Genomic DNA, 19828 nt, shown 5'->3' on the forward strand with positions numbered 1-19828 from the left:
CCACTCGCTCCTTCTCCTCCTTGTCCTTCTCCTGGCTTGCTCCCGGTTCTCTCCTCGCCACCCCCGCCTCGCGCCTGGCACGGCGCCCGGCGCGCCCCAGCCGCCCAATCCCGGCTCGCAGCCCTGACTTCCTGCCCGCCGGGCTCCCTCGGCACGTGCCCAGCGCCCCCTGGGACCGCGCGCCCTCCCGGGCGGCCTCCCCGCGCGCTCTCCCGCCCAGAGCAGGGCTTAGGAGCGCGGGTCGCCCCGGCTCGGAGGTGGGGCCGGCAGGGGCCGGGCGGGTCGGCCGCGGCGGCGGAAAGGGGACGCTGCCCCTTTAAGGTGCCACCGCCGCGTGGCAGGGAAACAGCTTGTGCCAGCCCCATTCCGCCCGGCTCCGCTAGCTACAAGAAACACAATGCATAACAATCAGGCGCGCGCTTGGAGCCGTGCCACGCAGCGCGGGCGGGGCGGGGCCGCTGGCTGGGCAGGGCGGGGGCGCCGGGGTCGCGACCCCCGACCTGCGTCCTGGGCCCGCAGGGGAGTCCTGCCCCATGCTCCCGGGCGCGGCCGCCCGTGCCCCAGCGAGGTGCTCCGGTGCCCCCCGCCTCGCCCGTGCTCGCCTCCCCTCCCTCCCCGCCATCGCGCTCCCTACAAAGTTCATTCCCACTAACTCTTTTCCAGGCCACTTCCCCCTCACATCTGACAATCGGGGCCCCTCATTCTCCCAGTAATCACTCCACTGCACTAATTGCACATGCAAATATGCAAATGCGTATTAATTAATTACTATACTAATTAGTTCTGTGGTATTTGCGAGTAATAAATCATTGGATGGGAGCGAGGAAGCTGGAGACCTGGCCCATTTTCATTCTGCATAAAATTTTAATGGTCTCTCTGGCTGATCCGGGACGGCAGCGCGCGGAGAGTCTCTTAAAGGGCCAGTGGCGGCGGGAAGGGGCAGCGGCGGGGATCGCCGGTGACCCCAGCGGGGACTGGCGCCCTGGACGGGCTTGGAGACGCAGCCTCACGTTCTGTAGGGGCCATCTCCGGCGTGCGGTGGCTTCTGCCTCCCGCTCTGGGGCTCAGTGTCCTCCCAAGTGGCTTCTAAGGAGAGAACGTGGGAGGGGACCAGGAGGCTGAGCTAGGATTCTTTAAGAAAGGAAAGAGGTCTAGGAGATGTGAGAGGCCAATGCCAAGGCTTTGGGACCCCAGGTAGCCTGGGAGACAGGAATGAAGACTCCATCACCTGGATGGCTGAGTAAACTGAGGCACAGGACAGGCCAATCTTAGCTCCCACCCCTCTTCTCCCAAGGGGAGGGAAGCTAGAAGGATGTTCTGAGTGGCCCCAGCCTTTTCTTGTATCTCATGGGGGCCACAAGGTTGGGGGTGCCTCCAGCTTTCCCCTTCCACATGATCAAACGGTTGCCCCGCCCCCATGGGCACCAGCTGGCACCCTGGCAGAGTAGTCCTGGGCTTGAGTGGGCCCTTGGGACCCTGCTTTATTTCCAGGAGGTAGTCAGGACCCGGGCACAGGGAGGGGGCTGGCTGCTCTACAGGGCCATTGACCGGGGGAGTCAGAGGGAATCAGTTGTGCTTGTGCCAGGGTGTAGGAGGATACCAGAGGTGGGCACCTTAAGGAGGTGGGGACTGTGGGCTTGTCCTGAGCTGGTATTCCCCATGCCAGGGTCTCTAGTCTGGTTCTGCTCAGCCTCCAACCTTCTGCCATCAACAAGCCCCTGGATGAGGCACAGTCTAAGGAGGGTCAGTGCTCTAGTGGGGGCCGATGATAATGACAGCAACTAACAAGACTATTAACTCGGCAAACATTTATTTAGCTGGAGAACTGTTCAGCAAGCTCTAGGTGCCTCACGACCCCCCAGTGACACAAGTTCTGTTACAGTCTCCGTTTTAAGGATGGAGAAACAGGGGCACACGAAGTTTAAGCAACCTGCTCAAGGTCACCCAGTTGTGAGTAGTGGAGTGGAGTTTGAACCAGACAGTTCAGCTCTGACATCCAGGTTCTTCCCAGCCCTCCGCCTCTCCCCACCACCATTTCTGTAGCTCCTGCTGTGATCCACGTCCTGTGCTAAGAACTGCATGGGCAGTATCCCATCCAACCCTTGCAACAACCCAGAAGGTAGGTTCTGGAATTATCTCCATGTGGAACACAAGGCTCAGAGAGGTTGACTAAGCTGTTCTGAAACACACAGGGAAGATGTAGCAAGGCCAGGCTCACACCAGGCCTGTGCGAGGGGCAGAGTCCAACAGAGTGCCCCAGGCCCTCTGATCCCTCCCCATCTCTGTCCCTGCTGGGATCTCTTCCTCCTGGCAGAGCAAGAGGGCGTTGTGGCAGCCCCTGCTGACTAGAGAAACGGAAGGGCTTTCGGTTAGATGGTGGGGAGAACTTGCTTCTTGAAAGGTGGGGGCTCCGGCAGCTGTGGTGGGATGGAGCCTTTTCTTCCTTTCCCAGAAGCAGGCCAAGGAAGGGCCTTGGCTGTGTAGTGGGAGATGGATGGGGATGGGGGTGGAGGGGTTGGGGAGAACAGAAGGGCCCAGAGTGATAAAGCCTCATGAGGACCACATAACTCAGGAATCCTGGCTGGGTTTTAAAAATTTTGTCCCTGATAGGCTGGGCGCAGTGGCTCACACCTGTAATCCTAGCACTTTGGGAGGCCAAGGCAGGCAGATCACTTGAGGTCAGGAGTTCGAGACCAGCCTGGCCAACATGGTGAAACCCTGTCTCTACTAAAACTACAAAATTAGCTGGGCGTGGTGGCGGGCGTCTGTAATCTTAGCTACTTGGAAAGCTGAGTCAGGAGAATTGCTTGAACCTGGGAGGCGAAGGTTGCAGTGAGCCAAGATCGCTGCCACTGAACTCCAGTTTGGGCGACAAGAGCAAGACTCCATCTCAAAAAAAAAAAAATTGTCCCTGCATTCCTACCTGCCCCCCACCCATTTCCCCTGGCAATCTCTTGGGCACCCCTACCCCAATAATTGCTATTTGTCTCTCCTATTTGGGTTTTCCAGGAGCTTCAGTCTCCAGCAGGGGGATGAGAAGATAATACTGAGCATCACTTTGTAATAAATCACATTTTTAAACTGTGTGCTTATGAGCATCAACTTGCTTAGTTTTTATAATTCTATTGTTATCCCCATTTTATAAATGGAGACACTGAGGAAGGAAAGAGAGATTAAATGACTTGGCCAAGGTCACACAGCTAGTAAGTGGTAGAACTGGGAGTTGAACTTCTAAGCTGGGGTGCTTCACCACCCTGCACACGCTGAGCCATACTGACCCCCTTGCCCAGCAATCAGGGATCATGGTGGCAGCTGGCCTTTCACCCTGGGTGCCTTTGGAACTTGCAGATGCAAAGAGAAAGAACAGGCCTCAAGCCTGCAGTTCACAGGGCCCCGCCCCACATGAATTTTCATGGTGCTGTTTATATGTTAGTAGAAGCGGGCAAAGTGAGTGTTCAGGTGGCCGCGATCCCTCCTCACTAGAGCTTCAGGACGCGTGGGCAGGCACCAGGAGCTCCAGAACAGGATGCTATCCCAGCCTCTCTTGCCTCTTCCCAGCCCACCCGTGACAGCACAGCAGGGTCAGGGAGTCTGTTAGCATCTGTCAGGGGGTCCACCCTGAGACAGAACACTGGGATTCCAGTGCTCTCAGGATCCCCTTACCTCCTGGTGGCTCAGGGGGGCTTCCCCAGGGAATCTGGACACCCTCATTTCCCCAGAACTAGAGAAACCTTTGACACCCACCTTCCGGACCTGGAAGGCCGGTGGGATGTGGGGGTTGTGGGACTTACGGAGGGACGGCCCTTGGGCTGCAGCCCATTAGGAAAGAAAACTCATCCCTGTCTCAGCACTGCACTGAAGACCAGAGAAGCTGGGTTCATCAAGGTCCACACCCCCGCCCCCGCCCACCGCCCCGCAAGTTGCCCAGTTTCTGGGTGAATGGGGGCAAGCTGGAGAGGTTGGAGGAAGAAGGCAGGAGGGGCAGGCTGGCGGCTCTGAGCTTCTCCATGCAGCCCCCGGGGCCGGGTGCCTGGGCAGGAGGACGGGGCAGAGCAGCTGCTGGCGATTTATTAAGCAGTCACGGAAAAATTGGTTTATAAATTAACAGCTGTTTTAACTTTAGGGCCTCTTCTTCAGGGAATGGAAGCAGCCGACTGGACCGGGATTGGAGTGTGTGTGAGGCTGGTGGAGGGAGTGGGAGGCGGCGGGCTCCGGCAGCTGGCATTCTTCGGGGGCAGCCTCAGCTGGCACCTCGGGGGGCACCAGGCAGTGGCCAGAGCAGGGGGTCTCCAGGTGCCGGGGGCTGAGGCTGCCCCCGCTGTGGGCTGCAGCTTGCTCTCTTCTCAACAACCTCCCAGCTCCCACCTGGGGGCGCCAGAGGGCACATATGCGGCTGTACTCGTTTGTGCCACCAGAGGGCAGCCTCCGCACATTGATTTCTGCTGCTCCCGAGAACGGTCCAAACTGGCGGGACTCAGCGAGAGAGAAACCTGGTCCAGGGCAGAGAAAGAGAGGAGCCCGCTGCAGTGCGTGCACGCGATCTTCCACGCGTCCATCCTGAACGTGTTAAAAGCAGCAGTTAAAGCGGGAGGGCTCTGGAGTTAGACTGTCTGCGTTTGAACCCAGGCTCTGGGCAAAAGCTGCTGAACCTCTCTGAATCTAATAGCCTCATCTGTGAATTGGAAGGATACCAGCAAGGATTAAATGAGAGTGCATAGGAAGGGCCTAGCCCTGTGCCCAGCACAGAGGCTCCCTATATGTCACCGTTGTCAATTTCTGACTCATGTATTCATCTATTCATTCACTTCTCAAAGCATCCTCTCGGCGTCATGGAGTGCCTGCTGTATTCTGGGTACTGTGGCAGGTTGGTGATGATGTAAACAGAGATGACGGCCGGCGACAGTGGCTCATGCCTGTAATCCCAGCCCTTTGGGAGGCCAAGGCAGAAGGATCTCTTGAGCCCAGGAGTTCCAGACCAGCCTGGGCAACAAAGTGAGACCCTGTCTCTACAAAAAAATAATATAAAAAAATTAGCCGGGTGTGGTGGTGCACATTTGTAGTTCCAGCAACACAGAAGGCTGAGGCAGGAAGATCATTTGAGCCTAGGAGGTCGAGGCTGCAGTGAGTCGTGATGGCGCCACTGCTCTCCAGCCTGGGCAACAGAGCAAGACCCTGTCTCTAAAAAAAAAGAAAAAAAAATTGATGAGAAAGACACGTATCAAAATAGTGTGCTAAGAGTTATGATACACCCAATGAGTGGAGAAGGGAGATTGACTTGGACTGGGGCAAAAACGAACGTTCTGGGGTGACAGAAACATTATATGTCTGTATTGTGGTGGTGGTCAAATGCTATATAAATTTCCAAAAACTCATTGAAATGTATATTTAACACTTTATTGTATGCAAACTGTAACTCAACAAAATTTGGAACAAAGCACCTAAGCACCCAATGTGAATGTACTGAATGGGCAAAGGGATGGATGACGGGTGAATGAATGAATGAGTCCGTGTGTAAATGAGCATCTCAGATTGTTGTCCACCTTTCCTGGTGCCACCACGGCTCCTACGGAGGGTGCCCTTGCCCTCTCCTCTTGGGTACACGGCCTTCCCCAGAGGAGGTGGGCCTTGGAATTCCTCTTCCTCCCCCGTCCCCACTTCTCCCTTCCCCCAAGGGCAGGGAAAGACGCCCAGGGCTCCCAGCCAGCACTCCCGGCTCCTCTCAGGGTGCTTCCTGGGACTTCCGGGGCCTCCCTTCCAGCTGCCACATGCCAACCCAGCCAGCTCAGCTCTGTGGTGTCAAGGTCACGGGTATGATGCCCAACTCCAGACCCGCAGTGCCTGCAGTAGCTACCCAAACCCTGGCCGACTCCGCCACCTGCCGGCTCTTTCTGGATGCGCATCCCCAGAGCTCTGGGGAAGCCGGAAACTCGATCAAGGGCTATCAGGAATCCTGCCCTGGCGGGGGCTTTATTTTTCTTCCTATTGAATCGTCACAGCCACCATGTGAGGTGGGCTCTGAAGCATAAGGAAACTGAGGCACAGAGAGTAGTTAAGAAATGTGTCCAAGTTCACACAGTAAGTTACAGATCTGAAATTCCTACCCAGGGCTGGGACTTCCCAGCTGATGTTCTGTCCAGGTAAACACATCTTGCTTGGGAGGAGTGGGGGACAGATCCGAGTGTCCCTTCTCCCCCCATCCGGGGAAGAGGGCAAAGCTTCACACCACCCTCCCAAATTTTCCCTCCAGAGGTGAATGCAGGGCCTCCTGCACGCCAGGCCCCGTGGCAGGCATCCAGCAATGGCATGAAGATACATGATGGGAAAGAAACGCCTCAAAATAGTGTACTCAGACCTATGGTACATCAATAGACACCCTACCACCAACTTTTTCTGTCAGTCCAAGCAGAGAGACCCACAGTTCAATCAGAGTTAAGTCAAATGAGGTCTTGAATTTGTTCCTTGGACCCAACCGCCTGTGCTTCTAACCCAAGAATAATAACCAAGGAGTGGCATATTATTTTTACATCTTATTTGCATATGATTAATTTTAAGTCAAAGTGAATGCAGGGCACCCTGGCCCTTTGCTTCTCAGCGCCCTCCCACCCCCACCCTGTGCCTGGTCCTGGCCACCTCCCCCAGCCCCTGCCGGGCTCCACTGTCCCCAGCAGCCCCTCCCCACTCCTTGCCCTTGCCCACCCCTCCCCCAGCTCCCCAGAGTCCCATCCCCTTCCTCCTCTGTCGCCCACGCAGCCCCCACCACCTGGCCGCCCACCTGAAAAACTTTTCCCCAAGTTCTTGAGAAGTCGCGTAGGATCCAGGAGAGAAAAATCAAAGTAATAAAACCTAATTTAATTCCTAACGGAGGGCAGAGCTGTGAGCTGCAATTATCTTAATGCTGAGCTATTTTTACTCTCTCTCCATCTCAGTCTTCTGCCTTTCTCCGTTGTGAGGCTCCCTCTCTCTCTCTGCCTCCCTTTGTCTCTCCATCTCTCAACCATGTTTTCTGTCCCTCTTTGCTTTCTCCTCTCTCCCTTCAATCTCTCTCTCACGTCCTGTCTCTGTGCAGTCTCCTCCTCCTCCTTCGTGTCTGTCCCCTGTGTCTGTCCCTCTGTCAGCCAGTCTTCCCCACCCTTCTTGGCCCCAGGATTTAGATGCCAGAAGTGTGGATGCCTGGCCACAGGCTGGGGGAGATGGGCAAACACCGTCCCTCTGCTCCCAAAGACCTCATCTTCCAGGCCTAGCTGAGAGGGAGGCTTCTCTGCCCTCATCTCCCTTCTCAGCTGCCCCAGCCTGGGATCCAGGGAATGTTTCCTGATCTGGGGTCTCCCAGAGCTCCAGTAAGTTCAGCAGAGCCTCCGTAAATAAGCCCTCCTGCTCAAATGGGGCTCAGCTGCCAAGTTCCCTGAGGCCTTTTCAGCTCCGACAGGCTCTGAGGTGCAACTGGTGGTCATGCCTCCCTGTCTCCATCCTCTCATCACCCTCCCAGCTGTCCTTTGTCCCCTTCATTCCCACGATCCTTCCCCACACCACCAGCACTGGCCACAAGCCCCTTCCCCACCTCTGCCCACCCAGTGGCTGTCCGGGCCACTGCCTGGGTCATGCCCTTCCTGTACCCCTTCTTCCTTTCAGGGCCTCCTTATTTACCCTCCCAAGGCACTGCCAAATTGGCCTTTGCCACTCCCCACCACACCCCATCTTCGACAGAGGTTCTGGGCCAAGCTAGGGGCTGCCAGAGATGCCTACACCCCTGGGCCGACAACTTGGCATCCGGCTGTTTCCCAACAAGTATATAAGTCAACAAACATGCGGGGACTTGAGCCAGGCCTGGGGTTGGCCGATGCGGAGCTGGGTGGCCAGGGCATCCCGCTCCTGTGAGCAACACTCTGGCCCTCCTGCCACTCTTTCCCTCACCCCCAGAGTGGGCCCTGATCCCAATTCCAGAAGATTCCTCTGCCTCTCACTCCACCAAGGACCCAGATGCTGGGGCTGGGAGTGGAAAAGCCGCAGGAGGATTGGGGGTAGGGAAGGCTCCTGGCAGTTTCAGGCCTGAGAGTGACCAGGACAGAGGATGCCAACACAAACAGAGCCCCAGGAAGACATGCTATGTACACGCCTACACACGCACCCTCTCAGTGCTAGACAGAAGCATTCAGACCCCCTGCGCAGCCCCAAGGAGGGAAACAGCAGCTCCCGCAAAGGTACCCAAGGCCCGGACAGATAGATAGGGACATTCCACCCACAGGGCCAGCTCCTCCTGTTCCTGCTCCAGAGACACACACAAACACCTCTAGAGAGAGAGAGAGACTCACACCTGTCTCCCCCAACCCTGCTTCTGAATGCACCAAATTCACGCATGTGATGGCACGTGTATAGGCAGCCCCCAAACCGCCCAACTCTGGGTCGGTCCTGTCCTCCCCACCCCATTAGATCTGGAGAGGAAAGACAGGAGCCACGTGAATCCAGGGTACATCATGGCAGGGCGCATTCCCCTTCTCCCTCACAGGAGCGCTCACACATTCACAACCTCATACCCCCAGCAATTGCACGGCGGGAGCTGTGGATACAGTCCCCCACTCCCTGCAAGCTGGCACACGCCTGCCCATCACCTTGACAGCCTCTGACATCCTCCCCGACACCCACACCCTCCTCTGCACACACGCAGTCCTCCCACATCCTGCCACTCACACCTGCATCTTTGACACTCTGACACACTTACACAGACACACACCACACCGACCCCCCAACACACACTCCCAGGCTATGGGCACCAAAGGGCCCCGGCACTCCCCTGCACACTCTCCCTGCCACGATGACTGACACGTGTCCTCCCACACACAACTCGGTCACACTCGCTGCCTTTCCAGGACACCCCCATTCACAGCGTGACAGGCTGGTACTCTCCCCACGACCTCACAGGCCTCCCTGAAATTCCCAGTGCCAGGACCACGAAGGGGTTAAAGCCAGAGTCCTGCCTCCCGGCTGCCCCTCTCTCTCTCCCTCCCCCTTTATCCTCTCTGCTGGACTCCATCAATAATGCAGCTTCAAGTTCTGGGGAGACCGCAGGGGGCCCCCCAGCCGGCTCCCCCGGCCTTGGCTCTAACTCCCACCCTCCTCCCAGCCCTAGGAGAACACGATTCTCCATGCTTATTGGCCAGTTTCCTCTAAGCCCTCCCTCCGAGCACCCGGGCGCCAGTCCCAGGCGGAGGGGACGGGCTGGGGACCCCAAAGCGGGGACCGGAGGGGTGAGCCTGGCAGAGGCAGCGACACACGCGGAGAGGAGGAGAGGCTGAGGGAGGGAGGTGGAGAAGGGCGCGAGAGGCAGAGAGAGGAGACACGCAGAGACACTCCGGAGGGGAGAGACACCGAGACGCAGAGACACCCAGGCCGGGGAGTGCGAGGGAGCGAGGCATAGACCCGGCTTAGCGAGCGCGGGGGGCGACCCCAGAGTCCCGAGAGCCTGGGGGCGCGCCCATCCCGGGCGCCGACCCTCCTCCCGCTCCGCGCCCTCCCCTCGGCGGGCGCGGTATTTTTATCCGTGAGCGAACAGCCCTCCTCCTCCTCCCGCCGCACAGCCCGCCACCTGCGCGGGGGAGCCCAGCACAGACCGCCGCCGGGACCCCGAGTCGCGCTTCCCAGCCCCGCCGCCCACCCCACGCGCCATGGACCCCAAGGACCGCAAGAAGATCCAGTTTTCGGTTCCCGCGCCCCCTAGCCAGCTCGACCCCCGCCAGGTGGAGATGGTAAGCGGCCCGCGCCCCACTCCAGCAGTGTCCCCGACACACCCCGCGGGGCTTCTTCGCACTCGCAGGGAGCTGCCCCGGCCGGACTGGCCTTGGGGGTGGGGGCGCAAGGGGAGCCGGGCTCTGCCTCGGTCAGGACTGGGTGCGGGGCCGCGTGTGAAGTTAGCTGGAGACTCGTGCAACTTTTTCCCGCGGCTTCGGTCCTAATCCCGGGGCCAGAGACTTCCCGGCAGTGAGGCTGGGGGTGCGGGGGTGGGGGGACAGGCCGATTCCAGACCGTCCGGGAGTGGGGCGTCCTTTGGTCCCAGCACAGTCCCCAAAGGGTAGTCAGTCTAATAGGCTACCACCGGGACCGCTCGCCTGGCTCCAGCCCAGAGCTGGTCAGATGTGAGCAGCGGCGGACACTGATCTCGCCACCCAGGGCGGGAGTGTGAGGTTGCCACCGGGTGACCCCACTGCCCTGTCCCTCTCTAGTCCCGCGTGTGTGCCTGGGCTGGGGTCGCCAGAACCTTGCTCTGACCTCCTGCTGTCAGGCCCCAGAGCCCCAACCCCAAGGAGGGAGAGGTGACAAGTCATCAGAAAGCCAGACGTCTTCCTACAGACTACTGAGTCCTCCCGAGAGCCTTCTTGGGGGCTGAGGGGCTTCCAAAGGTTGGGGGGTGCTGTGACAGAGGGCTCCACTTCCCATCCCTAGTGGAGCAGGGGTCACTTGTTGCTGAGATGCAGCTGGCTCCCCACCAAGCAGTGAGGAGGGGGCCAAGTCATTGTGGGGAGAGATAGAGGGCAGGGGGTACAGCCCTGGGCCTAAGCAGCTTTGGGTTGGGAGGGTGTTGTGGGGAGCTTGGCAGGGGAGGTGGCAGTTTCAGCTTAACTCACCTGGTTCTCTTTGTGCATTTCCCTGGAGCTCAACAGGGACCTAATTAACTGACAGTTGGTCTGATTGCCAAGCTGAGGGGTGGGGGGTCAGTTGCTGGGAGTGCTCAGCACCCGCCTCCCCCCAATTCAGCTTGGCTCACGTAGCAGGAGGGCAACTTTTCACTTCTCACAAGGACTGGGTGAAGAGTTCTGCAGCCTTACAGAGACTGGCAGAGAAGCCCAAACCCAGGCCCCCAGAGAGGTCCCCCCCAGGCCCCTGTGGGTCCCTGAGCCTCAGCTGGAGGTGGGGGATGCCTGCAGTGCCCTGGCTCAGTCTCCTTCTGAAAAGCTGGATCCAGCTTGTTTGGAGCCCTTGAACTGACCTTAGGTGGGCAGGGCCACGTGGGTGCCATGACCCGTGGGGCATCTTCCCCAGGGCCCAGCCCTGGCAGCTGCAGCTGTAGCCAGCTTTGGTCTGATGTTTTCCAAGGTCTGATGTTTTCAGAAACTGGGGAGAGGAAGGGCCTTGGTGGGAGAAGACAGGAAGGGAAATGTCTGTTCTGGAGTAGCCATGGAGTGGGAAAGGCATGGCCTGGGAGTCAGTGACTGGGGTTTTTCTTGTCCTTTGGACTTGGTGTGCTGTGTGGCCTTGAGGACACTGCCAAACCTCTCTGAGCCCTGCTTTTTCACCTCTATAAAATGAGGGGGTTAGGTGAGCTACAGAGTTCCTTTTGGCTCTGACAGACTTTGATTCAAAGGTTCTCCAGGGACTCCAAAGCACTGTTTGTTCCCTGCTATCTGGGGTGGGCTGGGGGGCTGCAGGGGTCTATCTTGTCACCCCTCCCTCCTTCTCCTTAGATCCGGCGCAGGAGACCAACGCCTGCCATGCTGTTCCGGCTCTCAGAGCACTCCTCACCAGGTAGGGCCCTCCCTGTCCACTTAGCCCCTGTCCCACCCTAGCTCTGATGCCTTCCTAGGGGCCCTGCAGAAGTTCCACGAACAGGAGTCAGAGCAGGAGACTGGGGAGTGGATAAGGTCTGGGAACCCAACTCTATTGGCTTTATTTATTGACATGACACCTCCCAGCCTCAGAAGGGAGAGGGCACACTTTCCCTGTCCCCAGAGATTGAGACCCTGGGGAAAATAACTCGGATTCTTTATCTCTCTTCCTCTTCCTCCTCACTCGGTTCCGGTTTGGTTGGCTTTGGTGGCCTTCCTCAGAGGAGGAAGCCTCCCCCCACCAGGTGAGTTTCCTGGGGCAGCTGGAAGGAGGGATGCCTGGGCCCTTTGGGGTGGGGTGGACGGGTGCCTGCAGTGACAACCAACCAGTATGGGGTGCCACCCAAGAGGACACATTAGCATATCAATGGGCAGTCCTCTGAGAGTGCCTCATGCCAGGTGCCACCAGCAGATCCTCCTCTGCTCAGACTCAGGGTGGAACCTCCAGGACCTAGAATCCTGCCCTAAACCAGGCCATGGCTTATGGGGGCCCTCCCAAAGCCACAGGGTGGGGAGGCTCAGCCTAGGTGCAGGACCCATTAGCAGCGGTGAAATCAGTCCGCTTGGGTGGCCATGGGTGGGATGGAATGGAGGGAGGGTGAAGGGAAGGGGCCTCTGCTGAGCCCCTTTAACCTGGCACTTCCCCTGGCAGAGAGCCTCAGGAGAGGGGCACCATCTCAAGTCGAAGAGACCCAACCCCTGTGCCTACACACCACCTTCGCTGAAAGGTACTATCCCCCCACCGACCTTCCTGGCTGTCCCCTTGATCTCTGGAACTGGGCAGACGCTGGGGGAGCTTTTGTCAGTGGGGAGGGATTTTTTTGGCCACACGTAGCCCTCTGTCAGTGTGGTGCAACAACCCCACGTAAAGACCAATTTTTTCTCAGTCTGGCCTCGCAAAACACAGGAGCCCCGAGGCTGCAATGGGCAGCTGTGGGCCTTAACATCGGGTTGTGGGCTTGAAAGAAAAGAGATGGCTGGCCTAAGACAACAGCAGGCATCCGCGTGGAAGGGACTCCACCTGCAGCTCCTCTTCACCAGCCTGTGCTGGACCACATCCCACCCCTGCTCATCTAGGGCGCCTTCTCCTGTGGGCTTTACCCCTGGCCTCCCCTCCCATTTGCATCTCATTTGCACAGATCTGCACACTGGTCTCCTCTTTCCTGCTTCCCTTTCTCCATGGAAAAGCAAGCCATTCCTTTTGCACACACTTACTGAACACCTAGTATATGCCAGGCCGAGTTGGTGGGCACTGGGCAGAATAAGATGAGTCAGATTTGGTCCCTGCCTTTGCCTCAAAGGGTCAGGGAGGGGCCAAGAAAGGTGGCTCACACCCGAAATTCCAGCATTTTGGGAGGCCAAGACAGGAGGACTGCTTGAGCCTAGGAGTTCGAGACCAGCCTGGGCAATACAGTGAGATCCCCATCTCTATGAAAAATTTAAAAAGCGAGCTAAGTGGGTCAGGCGCGGTGGCTCACGCCTGTAATCCCAGCACTTTGAGAGGCCGAGGTGGGCAGATCACCTGAGGTTGGGAGTTTGAGACCAGCCTGACCAATATGGAGAAAACCCGTCTCTATTTTTTTTTTTTTTTTTTTGAGACGGAGTCTCGCTATGTCGCCCAGGGTGGAGTGCAGTGGCCGGATCTCAGCTCACTGCAAGCTCCGCCTCCCGGGTTTTTACGCCATTCTCCTGCCTCAGCCTCCCGAGTAGCCGGGACTACAGGCGCCCACCACCTCGCCCGGCTAGTTTTTTGTATTTTTTTTAGTAGAGACGGGGTTTCACCGTGTTAGCCAGGATGGTCTCGATCTCTTGACCTCGTGATCCGCCCGTCTCGGCCTCCCAAAGTGCTGGGATTACAGACTTGAGCCACCGCGCCCGGCCAACCCCGTCTCTATTAAAAATACAAAGTTAGCTGGGCGTGGTGGCGCATTCCTGTAATCCCAGCTGCTCGGGAGACTGAGGCAGGAGAGTCACTTGAACCTGGGAGGCAGAGGTTGCAGTGAGCCGAGATTGTGCCATTGCACTCCAGTCTTGGCAAAAAGAGCAAAACTCCGTCTCAAGAAAAAAAAAAAAAAAAAAGTGAGCTAAGTATAGAGGTGTGCACCTGTAGTCCCAGACACTTGGGAGGCTGAGGCACGAGGACTGCTTGATCCCAGAAGTTTGAGGCTGCAGTGAGCTATGATCGCACTACTGTGTTCCAGCCTGGGCTACAGAGTGAGATCCTGTCTCAGGAAAAAATAATAATTAAAAAAAAGGGTCAAGGAAGGTACACAAAGATGTTTAAGCTTGGATTTGAAGGATCATAGGAATTTAACAGGCAGTCAAGGGCATCCCAGGTCCAGGAAGATGGAAGAAGGTGTGCAAAGAAAAGGAGATGCGAGTCAGAGGGGTACTTTTGGGCCAACCTGGAAGAGGCTTGGTTTCTAGTCAGGGAGCTGGGGAGATATACCTGAAGGAGACAGGAGGCCCTCTCCCTGATTAAGCCCTGATGCCTACCAACCCCCACCTCAACTCCTGCCTGGGGCTCTTCCTGCCCAGCCAGCCCCATCCGGAAGTTGGGAGGGAGAGCTACTGGAAGAGTATGCTGGGAACTGCTTCGGTGGAGGGTTTAATAAGTTCCCAGCACCAGCAAAGGTCAACAGGTGTACCTGTCAGCCCACTTGCCAGGGTTGGGAACAGAGAGGACAGGCTGGGAAGGGAGGAGAGAAGGGAAGGGGTTATTTCACTTTCCCCAGTACAGGAAAACGAAAGGTCAGAGCTGCAGCAAGTGGGCAGTGTGGCTCAGCACCCGGAAGGACCTCCCCACCTAGAGGGGTGTGTGGAAGGGCCCCAAAGCAGGCATGAAAGAGAAAGTGGCATCTTCTCAGGAGAGAATTTAAGAAATCCCTCTCCCTCCCACCTTGGGCTGGGCAGGGAGAGGCTGGGTGGATGTGAGGGGAACACCTGGCTCTTGACTACCAGCATGGGGGAACAGGCCGGGATGAAGATGTTAGGGCCAGGGTGCTACCATGCACCATGCAGTGGCCAAAAATGTGCACCACCCCCAACTGCCCCTTTAGACCACATCTTAGGAGAGTCCAGGTGAGTAGAGGCAGGGAAGGGATCAAGAGCTGGGAGGCCAGTCTGGGGCTAGGCTGGGGACCTTCAAGCTGAAAAAGGGAGACTTGGGATGGGGGGAGTTCAGGCTCCCAGAGTGGGGCAGAGAAGGGGACAGCCTGGAAGGAGTGATGGGGAGACCCCAGAGAGCCCAGGAAGCATGAGGGAGGTGGGGGAGGCAAGGGAGGCTCACGGGGCACCAGCGCAGGTGCTGCACACACCTTCTCTTGTCACTGTGGCTCACGAAGTGAACTCTCCTCCCCCACTGGGGGAGAAGGAAGCTGCCTGGGCTGCCACCTGCTCTCCTGCGTTACCTCCCCCCACAGCCCTCATGGATCCTTCTCTACTAGGAGGGCACTGTTTTGTAGGCTTCGGTCCCTTTGTGGGCAAGGGAAGGTGCCTGGCAGGGTTGGGGCTTGTCAGGGAAGAACTGAGGGCCCTCGAGAGAGGGCCCAGCACTAAGTCTTGGCTTGAGGGGTTGTACTCCAAGGTTGGAGCTCTCACACTTGGCTCAAAATGAAGCTCTGCTGCGTCCCCAAGGTCAGGGCAGGGTGATTTATTGTGCTTTTATTGCCTGGATAGCTTGCCCAGAGCCAGTAGGAGGTACTGGGCTGGGAGCTGGGGGCTGGGTGGGGCAGCGGGCACATACAAAGCACCCTCTGTGCCTGTCCCTGAGTTGGCAGGAGCATGGCACCCTGCTCACTGTGCCAGAGGTTTCCAGCCTGGCGCTACCCCCCTGGGCCTTCTGAGGGGAGGGGCCACTGGCGGACCAAGAAGAAGCTGCAGCAACTCCCCATCCCCCCACCCCCAGCCCTTCCTCAGCAAATTGTGAACTTTGTGTCCCATATGCTCTAAGATCCCGCCACCTCCTGCAGCCTCTCCTCAGGGGCCCCTCAAACTCTGCCATCCCCCAGAACCCCTGGCCCTGGCCCCTTTCTCTAACCCCTTGCTCCTTTCCATCTTTTGGAAACTTCTTTCCAGCTGCACACACTGTTCCCTTCCCAGCCCTATCTGAGCAGGTCTTTGGAGGCTGGGGGGTTGCTTTCTAGGTCACCGCAGAGGGAGCTGGGAACCTGGGGATGTGGGTCAAGATTGTGGGGGCCGCATCTGAGCACGCCGCATCCCCAGGCACAGACTGCACTGGCTGCAGACTATTATGTCCTCAGCCTCAGAATTGTTCTGTCCCTTGGAGCCCGGGGCAGGAGTATGTGGATTGGCATCTATGACTGGGCAGTGCCAGGGAGTGGGGACTATGCATCGCATGGGAGATAGGATCAGGGTAAGCAGTGAGCCCTCAGCAGGCTGGGCACCCCCAAGAAATGGAAAGTGGCAAATCCCCAGGCCGTGGTCCATACGCCCTGTGCCTTTTGCCTGGGCTTGAAGCTGGGAGATACTGTCTCCAGTACTGGGTACTTGGCAAATCAAGCTCTCCAGCCAGGGAATGTTAAGCTGCTGCTGTGCCCGCCTGGTCTTGCCCAGCCTGGTGCCCTATGGTGTGGGGGAGCTGCCTGGTGGCAGCCTCCTGGGGGCTAGCATCTTGGGACAGCTTGAGAGCCAAACATGATCAAATCTACCCCTGGCTGCCTCTGCCCTGGTCTGACCCCCATCAGGCTGACCTGTAACCTTTGGCCTTTGAACTTGGGCCCCTGAGGGGGTATTCTCTGTCCCAGGCCTATGGGAAGGAGGCTGGGGGCTGGGCCACACACTATCTCCAGATCCATGGGCTGTGTCTGGCTGACCCTTGCCTTCCTGGGTCCCCTCTGGGCCAGCTGTGCAGCGCATTGCTGAGTCTCACCTACAGTCTATCAGCAATTTGAATGAGAACCAGGCCTCAGAGGAGGAGGATGAGCTGGGGGAGCTTCGGGAGCTGGGTTATCCAAGAGAGGAAGACGAGGAGGAAGAGGAGGATGATGAGGAAGAGGAGGAAGAAGAGGACAGCCAGGCTGAAGTCCTGAAGGTCATCAGGCAGTCTGGTAAGCTGAAGTGCCTGTGACATGTGGGTTAGGTGTGGGTCCTCCTTGAGTATATGGGGACGTCCCCTTCTAATTTAGTGTCTCACACACGCAAACTGTAGTGACACCACAGGGGCCTCCCTGTCTTCTCGCTCCATGGGGTGCCTCACACTCAGTCCTACCTGAGACATGGGCTTCCTCCATCCTTGGCTCAGTCCCTCTGCCAATCTGGTTTTCCCTAATAATTCCTCTCTTCCCTGGGAATTAAGGCCCAGGCCGTTTGGGGTTTGAGGCTAGAGCCAAAAAAGGACTTCCCACCTATGGTAGTAAGGGGGTGCGAGGACATTCAGGGATGGAGGACCAAGAGAGTCCAACACCCCCGTCACCTGCATTTTTGAACCTAGGATGTGGTCTCTGCTGGGATGCAGAGGGCTGCCTGATTTACTTGCCCACTCCAGGACTGTTAGGTCTGTTTCTCCTCTTTTTCCTTCCTAGGATGGAGTGGGAGGGTGCCCTCTAGTGTCTAGATGTAGAATTTAAAATTCAAGAACCAATCCTGTCTCCTGCATCTCCAGCCTCAGCTGCCTGGGAGAGGGGCCAGGGAGGGGCCTAATACCTGTAACAGAAGGCCTCTAAGCCAGATGTTCCAGATCCAAAACACTCCACAAAAGGTCCCAGGCTGGATGTGGTGGCTCACACCTGTAATCCCAGCACTTTGGGAGGCTGAGGCAGGCAGATCATGAGGTCAGGAGATCGAGACCATCCTGGCTAACATAGTGTAACCCTATCTCTACTAGAAATATAAAAAATTAGCTGGCGTGGTGGCACGTGCCTGTAATTCCAGCTACTTGGGAGGCTGAGGCAGGAGAATCACTTGAACCAGGGAGGCGGAGGTTGCAGTGAGCCGAGATCATGCCACTGCACTCCAGCCTGGGCGACAGAGCAAGACTCCGTCTCAAAAAAAAAAAAAAAAAAAAAAAGTCCCAAGGCCCAGAGATTTTCTAGGCAGGAAGATTTCACCCCCTTCCATGGTTGTTTCTTCCATGCCTGGCCATGGAAGGCTGTGCCACATCTGTCCCTCCTAGGGTACATTAAACTGTTTAGTCTCATTATTTATGGGAATAATGAAGAGTCAACCACCCCTACTAGAAGCTGTCAGCTCTTCCACACAAACAAAAGGTCTTGGGCCTCCTGCCTGCCTATCTGGCAGTGAGGGCATTGGCCATGGGGGCAAAAGCTGTTGCTGGGCTTCAGGCCCTTTGTGGGCAAGAGACAGCTGGAAGAGCTGAATCAGTTCCTACTGAGACCCCTCCAAAACAGTGGAAGAGAGGTGAGAGGAGACTGTTCCCTCAGGAAAAGCAGGAGGTGGCTGGGCGCAGTGGCTCATGCCTGTAATCCCAGCACTTTGGGATGCCAAGGCCAGCGGATCACTCGAGGTCTGGAGTTCAGACCAGTCCGGCCAACATGGTGAAACCCCGTCTGTAATAAAAATTCAAAAATTAGCCAGGCACAGTGGCACGCACCTGTAATCCCAGCTGCTTGGGAGGCTGAGGCAGGAGAATCCCCTGAACCTGGGAGGTGGAGGATGCAGGGAGCTGAGATCGCACCACTGCACTCCAGCCCAGGCAACAGAGTGAGACTCCATCTCAAAAACAAAACAAACAAACAAACAAACAAAAAAACAAAAGCGGCAGGGCACTGGCTCAAATGACAGCCCTATGATGGAGCAATATAAACCACCACGACTCCTGGTGGCTCCTGGGTGCTGGTGCTGGTCTGGGCAAGGTATTCACTATTACCTTTACTGTTGTGTAGATTACTGTTTAAAGTAATCTACACAATTTCCCCCTTACTATTTCCTTCAGAAAGGTACTAACTGACTTATGTAAGCCATATGGCTAGTCACTGGGAGAGCTGTTCAAGCCTAGTGCTCTCTCCATGCTGCCATGATGCCCCTGGAAAGCTTAACCTCAGCCGTCAGAGACTTAGCTCACACTCCAGGACAGCCAGATGGCTATCCGGAGCCTGTGTTCTTATCTCCTCTTTCCCATCCCCAGCTGGGCAAAAGACAACCTGTGGCCAGGGTCTGGAGGGGCCCTGGGAGCGCCCACCCCCTCTGGATGAGCCCGAGAGAGATGGAAGCTCTGAGGACCAAGTGGAAGACCCAGCACTAAGTGGTAAGGCTTGGGAGTGTGGAATGAGGAGGCGGGGCTGGGATCTTGGTGGATGGGGCCAGGCCCTGAGTGCCTCTCTGCTTGCCTTTCAGAGCCTGGGGAGGAACCTCAGCGCCCTTCCCCCTCTGAGCCTGGCACATAAGCACCCAGCCTGCATCTCCCAGGAGGAAGTGGAGGGGACATCGCTGCTCCCCAGAAACCCACTCTATCCTCACCCTGTTTTGTGCCCTTCCCCTCGCCTGCTAGGGCTGCGGCTTCTGACTTCTAGAAGACTAAGGCTGGTCTGTGTTTGCTTGTTTGCCCACCTTTGGCTGATGCCCAGAGAACCTGGGCACTTGCTGCCTGATGCCTACCCCTGCCAGTCATTCCTCCACTCACCCAGTGGGAGGTGGGATGTGAGACAGCGCGCACTGGAAAATCCAGAAAACCGGGAACAGGGATTTGCCCTTCACAATTCTCCCCAGATCCTCTCCCCTGGACACAGGAGACCCACAGGGCAGGACCCTAAGATCTGGGGAAGGGAGGTCCTGAGAACCTTGAGGTACCCTTAGATCCTTTTCCATCCACTCTCCTATGGAGGATTCCAAGTCACCATTTCTCTCACCGGCTTCTACCAGGGTCCAGGACTAAGGCGTTTTTCTCCACAGCCTCAACATTTTGGGAGTCTTCCCTTAATCACCTTGCTCCTCTTGGGTGCCTGGAAGATGGACTGGCAGAGACTTCTTTGTTGCGTTTTGTGCTTTGATGCCAGGAATGCCGCCTAGTATATATCCCCAGTGGGGCACATGGTAGGGGGCGCCAGGTTTTCCTTGTCCCCCAGTTGCTCTGCCCCCTTCCCCTTTTTCCCTGACTCCAGGCCTGAACCCCTCCCGTGCTGTAATAAATCTTTGTAAATAACTGTGCTGAGACTCCTCTTTCAGGGGAAGCGGGAGGAAAAGGGAGGTAATGGGGCATCCTGATAGGGAAGGCCAGTGGTCAACCAAAGGTTAGGGTTTTGACCCTACTGTCCAAT

The 19828-nt window shown here is 57.1% G+C and overlaps 1 protein-coding gene and 1 long non-coding RNA gene across 18 annotated transcripts; one reads left to right on the forward strand and one right to left on the reverse strand.

The window, feature by feature from the left end:
- Nucleotides 1-1793: 1793 nt before the first annotated feature.
- Nucleotides 1794-10935, reverse strand: LOC144335664 (uncharacterized). 2 transcript variants are annotated; one of them, XR_013406713.1, is made up of 3 exons: nt 10617-10935; nt 4327-5178; nt 1794-4239 (listed from the first exon to the last, which is right to left on the reverse strand). It is a non-coding gene; the product is annotated as an uncharacterized LOC144335664 (long non-coding RNA). The 2 variants fall into 2 exon arrangements; XR_013406712.1 differs by having other exon boundaries at nt 1794-4226; nt 4320-5178.
- On the forward strand, nt 9229-19714 carry PPP1R1B (protein phosphatase 1 regulatory inhibitor subunit 1B). 16 transcript variants are annotated; one of them, NM_001266974.1, is given in 7 exon segments: nt 9229-9740; nt 11454-11514; nt 11817-11839; nt 12247-12322; nt 16460-16663; nt 18700-18819; nt 18909-19714. In NM_001266974.1, coding segments are annotated over 7 exon segments (615 nt in total). In that variant the 5' UTR covers nt 9229-9659; the 3' UTR covers nt 18959-19714.
- The last annotated feature ends 114 nt before the right edge of the window (nt 19715-19828 follow it).

Source organism: Macaca mulatta, chromosome 16 (genome assembly GCF_049350105.2).
Source record: "Macaca mulatta isolate MMU2019108-1 chromosome 16, T2T-MMU8v2.0, whole genome shotgun sequence".
In the NCBI taxonomy this organism is placed as follows: domain Eukaryota; kingdom Metazoa; phylum Chordata; class Mammalia; order Primates; family Cercopithecidae; genus Macaca; species Macaca mulatta.